The sequence below is a fragment of the Dasypus novemcinctus genome, chromosome 11 (assembly GCF_030445035.2).
Source record: "Dasypus novemcinctus isolate mDasNov1 chromosome 11, mDasNov1.1.hap2, whole genome shotgun sequence".
NCBI lineage: Eukaryota > Metazoa > Chordata > Mammalia > Cingulata > Dasypodidae > Dasypus > Dasypus novemcinctus.
The window spans coordinates 81,090,677-81,099,613 of NC_080683.1; the positions used below are offsets into that span (position 1 = coordinate 81,090,677).

An 8,937-nucleotide genomic window follows, 5' to 3' on the forward strand; every position below is an offset into this window, starting at 1 on the left:
AATTCATCAGCTGCCAGATGAGAAGCACATCAATTACAAGCCTGTTTAGAAAGGAGTGAGACAGGAATGTTTCTAGGAGGCAGAGGGAAGGCATAATCTGCACATCCTCTCTGGCAGGTGAGGTATGTTGTCTGAACAGGCTGGGGTGGGAGTGGGGGACCAGCCCACGGGCCACACATGATGACCTAAGAAGTCACATGGCAAGTACAGACATGAATAACTTCCTATACCTTGCACACCTAAAGCTATGATGCCAGAGACCTATTTTTCTTTTTTATCTATTTAGCTGTGAGGTTGATAACCATGTAGGCTACTTGGGTTCCACTCCAAGCTCCACACTTACTAGCTGAGTGACTTCAGACAAGTTCTCATCTGTAAAATGGGGAAATGAAAATACCTATTTCAGAGTTTGAGAATTAAATGGGGTAGGGTAGACAAAGCTCTTGGTCCAGTAAGCTCTCTGGACATAAAAAAGCATCCAATATATGTATACCATGAAAACAAGAGTATAAAACTAATGTTGTTAGCTTCTCTCAAGTGCTGACTGTAAGATCACTAATTTAGGGAAGCTTCATACAGTAAGTGGAAATTTGGCATCCACTAATAAATGGCATCCAGCCATTATCAATTGAGGAGCAGGACAGTGTCCATTCATTAGTACATAAGCAAAAACTGGGTCATTTGGATATTGCTGCATCACTCAAGATAATTACTATCAAAGGCTGAAAAAATCCAGGATATACCCAATACCATAGACCAAGTAATTGCCAAGAGACAGCCCCTGGGGACAGTTTTCCAACAGACATACAGGAATTTCATTCCCTTCCCGGGTGCTTTCTATCCATTCAAAGGTATGCAGGGGCCTGTGACTCTCTACTTCCAGGCTCATTCCCTCTGTCTCAGCTCAGATTATCCAATGCTGGATGATCTAAGTCAGTCTGTAGTAGAGCTCGAGAGAGAAGGCAAAGTCACAACTGCTTGCTGTTCCTCCTAACCTCATCTACAGATCTACAGCCTTTGCCTGTTCCCAAAGCTACCTGTGTCTTTCTCACTTTGGAACCTACACCCATCTACCATCCAATGAAAAACTCAGATGCCAAACATACTTGCCCATGAAACCTTTGTCTTGCTTGGAGGGAATTAGGATAGGGAGAAAAAAATAGGATTGTAGATAGTAATAAAAACCATTAGAAGAATCTCAGCATAGCATTGTGCTTGCTTCACGGATGAAGGATGGGGAAGAAGCTTTAAGATCTTCTGCAGTGGACGGAGAGGAGAGAAACCCTGGTCACAAAGAGCAGGTGAGGATGATAGAAAGGAAAACAGGCCAGCCATCATGGCAACAGAGGATTTCCTCCAGCAGGAGCAACTTCCTCCTGCCTCCACATTTCCCTGCTCTGTATATCATTGTGCCCTGGATAAGCTCTTCACCCCACTCCTTTCCTTGTCAAGCTCTTTTCCAAGGACATGAAGGTGATGGGATTTGCAACCCCACTGACTAGGAAGTAGGGGAGGAGTGAGGAAAGACTCCAAATTCCACTTGCCAGGTCCAAATCAGGAGCAGATGCTTTCTTTTTTCTTTTTTATTCTTTATGATTGTTTTTGCTTATTTTTGTTATTTTTTTAGGTACTTTCTTGGCATTATAATTTGGAAATCTGCATTCAGTTCTCCAAAGAAATATTGACATATATGCCAGCAAGGGGCCACAAGGTACAGAAAGGGATTCGATTAGAGGCTTTTGGAGGTTGGCCTGGAAAACTACTCAGAATGCACTTAGCTTTTTTTTTTTTTTTTTTTTAATGGGAAATGTACTCTGGGATTCTAAAGAAGCTCAAATAAACTTCTGGAATAGTAAGCATATTAGAAACTGTTATATATATGCTCTTATGACCTAAGTAATATGCAAGTATGACCACATAAATAATAGAGTCAAAGAACTTAAGGTAATTTGAGAACCACTAGTCTCTCTCCCAAAGAAAGTTAACTAACTACACCAAGCATATATAAATGACAAGTCACAAATGACAAGTCCTGGGCACTCCAAATAGGGAAAAAATATCCACGGGACATAGAACTCAGAGACAGCTTCATTAATGACATGAGATTTTACCTGGGTCCTCAAAATACTATGTTTCTCCAAAAGAAAAGGAATGTTTTAGGTTTTTCAACAGAGCAGAAACTCCTTCCCACTACTTCTAAAAAAAATAAATACTTCTTTTATAATTCACTGTTCCTTTAAAATCAATAAGTAATTTAGGACCAACATTCACTTTCAAAACCAGATATTTCTTTATTCAGTATATGAAGTTTTCTTTTCTTTGGAAAAAAAAATGTTCTCAGCATTTTTTTCCTTCACATTAATTTTGTCTAGGTTTTTGCTTTTCTTTGTTAAAAATCAGTTTTCTTTCTCTCTAATATTTTCACATCCAATAGCTGTTCCTTCAGTGTCACTATAAACCATAAACATGACTCAAAACAGATACTCGATCTCCTCTGGGACTTAAAATATTTTCATCTTTTCCCCATAAATCATTCGGCAAAAGTTGTGGTGCCAACGGGTACATTCACCAACACACGGCGGAAATCACAGGCAGACACCAAGAGAAAAGCCAGAGGTAGTTACTGATGTCTAGGACTTGGCGCTGGCTGCAAAGCTAACTTACCTTTAATTATAAGCCACCCACCTTTGTCTGCTCACTGTCTGGGTCTTCAAGCCAAGTGTAAGGGTCACAGACTTTATGCCCATGGTAATCTTGTACCTGCAAAAGACAAAATGAGGCGTGAGATAATTAGTGTCTGACTCCAACCAAAATTACTATGTTCTGAACATGATGGAAAAATAGGAAAGGGACCGACAAAAATACTACAATTGGCTCACTGGCAACACGTCTGCCCCGATTACCACATGAACCAAAGCTGGCCGGTTCTCAGAGGTGTCAGGCCACCCTTCATGAAAAGAATGTTTTAGGTGGAGAAGGAGGAAAGATGAAAGGTCAGAATAGAAAACCGCTCCATCTGCACAACACAAAACAAAGACCTGCCGCTGTGCTAAAGAAACTTGAAAATGTGTTGTCAGCGACGAAGCACAGAACTGCACAACGCAACCGAGATGTACGAAGGCCCTGTCTGTGAGCGGCCCACCACACACGTGCTGATTTTCCTGTTCTTTCTAAAAGCTTGTTCATGTTTAGGAAACACCCCTACAATTTATCAGATGGTCAATTGTGTTTTTAAGTTTAAACTGCTAAAAATCAAGTTACTCTGATGACTGTAACAGCTGAAAAGTCTGATTTAAATGCAAAGAACAGTCTCTAAAACTATCACTTTCTTCCCATTTGCATACTACTCTGAAATGCTTTCTTTCGCCTTTTTATAAGAAAGAGGCACAAAAGCATCATCCTTTTGTACTACCACGATATTTGAATAAATAAAATAGCTTAGTGTGAGCAGAGGCTGGCGGAGTGACTGACAATAGAAACCATCTGGGGAGCTTCTCAACGGCACAAACTCCTGGACACTGGACCCTAAGACTGGGGGACTGAGCCTGAAGGAGCTGCTGGGTCCAGCTTTTTACCACTCTCCAGGTGATTATAGAAAGTATCCCAAAGCAGAAATGCTGCAAAACATCTCCATCTTAAACCATCCAGGTTAATCGAATGAACTGCAATCACAGTGACAATGTCTTTCCAATCAAGTCTCCCTGAACAACTCGAACATTCGCTTTAAGGCTTCTCCTGTGGGGTGTCAGGAAGACTGCCTCTACCTCGCATGAATTTTTAATGTCTCCTTGTTTTGCTCTATAATGCCGGAAGGTAAGGGCTATTCCCTGAGGATAGAAAACACTGTCCTGGAAAAGGAAAAACTGAGCATGGACTCCAGCGCTAGTCAGCGTTCCAGTGTGGCTGCTGCCAAGTGAGAACAACCTCCCCATCCAGAAAACACCAGGCTTCCACGTGGGGTCTGCATCTGTCCACACCTGGTACCACGTGAAAGAACACCTGGAATGCAACTGGAAAAATGGCAATTAAGTGGAACACTTTAGAATTGATCTCAATAAACAATGGGCTGATAAGACCAAGGGAAATTAAACCAGACAAAAGCCCTCCTGATAAAATTACTAACTTTCAATCCTTACCCAAAGCTTCTTAAGTTTCAGCTACATGTTGCCACTGAGCGAAAGCTTTTTTTCTTCTCATCTGCAAGTCTTTCACATTTTGCACACCATTGAGTAGTTATAAAGATGCTTAAAATAACAACTTTCTTTTCTCTAGCAATAAGAAATCAGAAAAATGTAGAATTGTAAAGGATGCTCCCATCCGGCATTCTCAGGAGTCAGAGCAGGGCCAAGACTGGACACTATGACCAGAGCCATCCCTTATTCAGAACCAGAGCTGGGACTCAAAGAATCTGCCCATTGCTCTCTCCACATATTTCTTCTAGGGAGATTTTAAGATCAGACTCTTAAAAAATGCTCCTGCAAATATTATATGATTTCTCTTACATGAAATACTTAGAATAAGTCAAGGAGACAGAAAGCAGAATAGTAGTTACCAGGGTGTGTGGGTGTGTGTGTGTGGGGGGGGGGGGGCAGAGAATGGGGAGTTATTGCTAAATGAGTATGAATTTTGCTCTGGGAAGATGAAACTAGTCTGGAAATAGTGGTATAAGTTACACAGTATTGTCAATGTACTTAATGTCAAAGAATTGTCCACTTAAAATGGGTAAAATGATTTTTATGTTATATATATTTTAGCACATTAAAAGTAAATAAATAAATGTAAAATGGAGAAAAGAAAAAAAAATGTTCCTGGATTGTGATAGTACTAAAATCCAGAAATGTAACTTTTCAAAAGGAAGCGGAAAAGATTGACCAGAAATCATGGCAATTATATGAATAAGGGAAGGTACTGCTGAGTGCTAGACCCAAAGTAATGAACATTTGTTGAATATCCACATTGTGCTTGGTTCTTTACAGAAGGTTGTTAATATTCCCCTGTTACAGATAAAGAAATACAGCCCAGAGAGGTCAGTAAGGGTAAAGATCAACAGATTTGTTGCTATACTCAGAGAGCCCAGGGAGCTAAACATTGTGCAGTAGATTTCAGCCACATTAGTTCACTTGCCCCTCACTGTGAGGTTATTACTAACTCATTTTCCAGATGAGGAAATTGAAACTGGAGAAAATTAAAGCAATTGGCAAAGGTGAGAAAATTAGTAAAAGTGGTAGGACTGTACCCCTCCTCTACCTAATCCTGAAGTCTGTGGCCTTAGCCTTGTCACTCAGCTGAGCCGGGCAGGGCCAGGGGTAAAATGGCAGGGGCACAGCGTGTGCACCCCACTCAAACTCCAGTGTCCAGTGCATCATAGGCCAAGCTGCCTCCGGATGGCGTGCACCCCCCAGGAGCCAGTCCTGTCTTCCCAGAACAGACTGAGGTGAGTTATTGACCAGATACTTTTAACCAGGACAAGAAATTGAGTCTTTCCAGGATAATCCCAAGAGCCTCCCCGACCCCTTTTCTTTTTCAGAACCATATCCTAAAAATAGGGTGGTCTCAGAGCAACATCCCCTAAATTCAAGTTATACCGTATCTAATTCTTCCACCTAATTTAAGTTTGCAAACCTCAAGCAGCTTTAAAAATAGAGCCCTCATCAGGAGCTGTACTGTTGAATAATGTTGAATATTCTACTTATACCTTTCTAGGGCTGCCCCACTGCCTGCCCCGTAAACTGCAGACCCCTGCGTACTACAGGCAGGGCCCACTCGCCCTTCCAGCCTTCACCTAAGCCTTACACCGAGGTCACGATGGCCTTCCTCCCTTTCTATAGACACGAAATTCCCCCACCACTGGAGCCTACAGAAGGATGGCTTTGTTTCAGTCACCCAGCCAGGAATGTCCTCTCTCCCTTCTCAATGGGCCAACTTCCCGGCTCTTTTTAAAATTTTATTATCTTCTCTTCCTGGTGGAAATGAATCCCTTCCTCCTCTGTGTTCTCATCTCACTCTCCACATCCTTCTGTCAGGGTGGGAGCAGCCTGAATTTCCTGACAGCAACACTCCTGGTGAGTGGTCAATGGTGCTACAGAGGAAGGGTCACAGCTTCCAAATCTCTGCCCAGAATCCACCAAGACGGTTTCATGCTGCATCCTCCCAGTTGAGCAGGAGACTGCGGGGCATGTGCCTGAAAGATGCTCAAGTGAGAGAGATAGAGAGCTACAGCAATCCCCCAGCACATGCTGGAATCAAGCCTGTCCCAGAAATCTAAGGCTACGGTTTGAGTGAATACATAAGCCAAGCCTAGGGCTCAGTATTCGGGACTCTGAAGTAGGAAGAAAATTCTCACGTCAGCTATCAGTGCTGGGGTAAGTGCACTGTGGGAACCACAGAGGAAGATCCAGTCTGGACCATGGCTACCTTTCCTTGGCCATGCTAGCAAAGGGTTAGCTCAAGTTCTCTGGCGCGAAGGAACTGGAGAATTTTAAATCCATGGTCTCCCCTTTAGAGTTAACTTTTCCTCACCTTTTTGACAGCTTCATAAAAATCCCCACTTAAACCTTTTCGGAACAGTTAAACATAGATAAATGAACTGCAGGATTTTGGTACCTGGACTGGGGAAAAACTAAGTAAGTAGCATCCCTCCAATAAATAAATCAATAAGAAAAAAGAAAAATGCACTTATGAAACCACATAATGGGTAATTTTTAATATTTTTATCTATCCTGAAAACTCTAAGTGTCTCAAAGCCCAAACCAAGATAGTGACATGTTTTCCCATTACTAAAGCCTGGCACACTGCAGCACTAGAAAACTGGGTGAATGAATGAATTAATGAAGATGCTCTTATTGCAGAAGGGCTATCTATGGTCAACCAAGCCAGCCCTAATACTTCACAGGTAAGCAAAAAGGCCTATACCAGGTAAGTGATCACCAAGTCATCCAGCAAGCGAGTGACAAAACCACAACTAGCACTGAGGTCTTCTTATTATTTTGTCCTCTGCTCCATTCCAGCAGGATCACTTTAGTCTCATACACAAAGGAAGAACCCTTTGAACCACAGGAACAGGGCTACTTGTGCTGTTAGGGTAAATTTAATAAGCAAGCAGCTGAACAGACTGAGAAAACATGGTGACCAGATGGCCACTGGTCAAAGAAGGCATGAATGCATCAGTGCCACTTGGAAGTCTTAATTAAAAACATTATGCCCTTTACTGTAAAGCCTCAGCACCTTTACCCCAAAGTGAGATGTGTTTTATAAAGCACAGATTTTCTGGCATAAATCGGGTCAAAGCACACAGAAAAATTAAAACGGCTTTACACAAAAATATTTTTATTCTATTTTAAGTCATCTGAAAAATTTGGCTATTAGTAAAAGAATCAAGGCCCTGCCACATTTGGATTCAATCCAATTAAGATGCCAAATTTTTACACCTAAAAGGTGTCTGCCCAGCATTCCACTCCTGGATCTCAACGACTATCTGGAGTTTTTCTGCAGCTTAGGTACATGATGGTTAACCCTTCCTGGGCAAAACTTACTCTGAAAAAGGCCATCCTTTGCTTTTAAAGGCCTCTCTTCACCCCTTGCCAACTCCTGTTCTCATTTAAGAGAACTTGGATCAGCACTTGCCACACTACAGGGTAACTGTTCTGCTTTCCCCATTACTCTTTCTTTTTCACTGTTTCCCAGGCGCCCAATGCCCAGCACCCGGCCTGGGACAGAGTAGGCGCTCAATAAACGCTTTAATATTGAATGAATGAGGTTAAATTCTAAGCGCTTTGAAATTGGAAGTTTCAAAAGTTTGCTTTTGTTTTTAAATTTTACATCATCTACAAACACATACACCAGCGCACACACTTTCTCTTATCATCATATTTAAGCATGAGCCTCCACCAGCCAAAAAGCAGTGATACAGTTCGTCTTCCCACTCCCTTATGATGTCCATTCCTTCCGGGCGTCTGCCCTTGACCCCATTGATTTTAGACAGCGGCCCAGAGACCGTTGAGCACAGGCTCTACTTAGAAGGCGGACAGTGACGGCCTCTGGGAACCCCGCAGCATCGGAGGAGCCCCGCGCCCCCGGCCCTTTTCTCGCAAACAAAGGCCGAGGGGGAAGGGAGGGCGCGCGGGGGGCGAGGGGCTGCGGGAAGAGGAACCGCAGGCAGCGACCGGCGAGGCGGGCGCGGCACCGGCGGCGGGGAGCCGGGTGGGCGCGAGAGGGGTACTCACGGCGGTCTCGTCGCGGTACACGTCGGGGTACTGGAAGGACAGCATGGCCAGGGCAGACAGGCGACAACGGGAGGGCGCGGGCTCCGGGCGCAGATGTGAGCGGGGCGGGCTGGCCGTGGGGCAAGGCTGGGGTGCGGGCAGGGACCGAGCGGGCGGCGGCGGGCGACTCTAAGGCAGGGCTGGCACGACTGGACCGGCGGCGCCGCGGCGGGGACGTGCGGGAAGCAGGAAGCAGCTGTCGGCGAGGCCGGGAGCCCCTCCCCGGCGGGCGGGCCCAGCGGCGGCGGCGGCGGCAAGAGGGCGCGGGCGGCGCCGTGCGTGCGGCAGGCCGGGCGCACAGCTCCCTCTGCAGGAGCGCCGGTCCCGCCCGCGCCCGCCGGGCACCCGCGGGCCGCGCCGCACGGGCGCTGCACCCACGCCGGAGCCGCGGGCTGGGCCAGCCACACGCCGGGCACCCGGGTCGAACCTGCCGGGGCTCCCGGATAACAGTGCTGGGTGCTTATCAATTGACTTCCCTATCTTCTCCAGCTTTGCGGTGGCCGGGCTGGGCAAGGGGCAGCGAAGAGAGACTTTGCCTTTCGGTAGCTGTGGGCGCAGAGGGCCTGAGGCGGCCTCATTTCCACTGCCTGCGACTCTGGACTTGGCGAGGAAGGAATAATGGATCAAGCTGACGATAAAGGAAACCATCTCCCTTCACCCCAGCACCCCTAGTGGG

At 45.3% G+C, this 8,937-nt stretch overlaps 1 protein-coding gene across 1 annotated transcript in view; it reads right to left on the minus strand.

The window, feature by feature from the left end:
* The window catches only part of PREP (prolyl endopeptidase), a 109,811-nt gene extending 101,239 nt beyond the window's left edge, over nucleotides 1-8,572 (minus strand). Inside the window, exons 1-2 of the mRNA XM_004478734.3 lie at nucleotides 8,223-8,572; nucleotides 2,686-2,760 (exon numbers count right to left, since the gene is read on the minus strand). Of these exons, the coding sequence (XP_004478791.1) occupies nucleotides 2,686-2,760; nucleotides 8,223-8,267 (120 nt within the window). The 5' untranslated portion in view covers nucleotides 8,268-8,572. The remainder of the gene's footprint in view (nucleotides 1-2,685; nucleotides 2,761-8,222) is intronic.
* Between the last annotated feature and the right edge of the window lie 365 nt (nucleotides 8,573-8,937).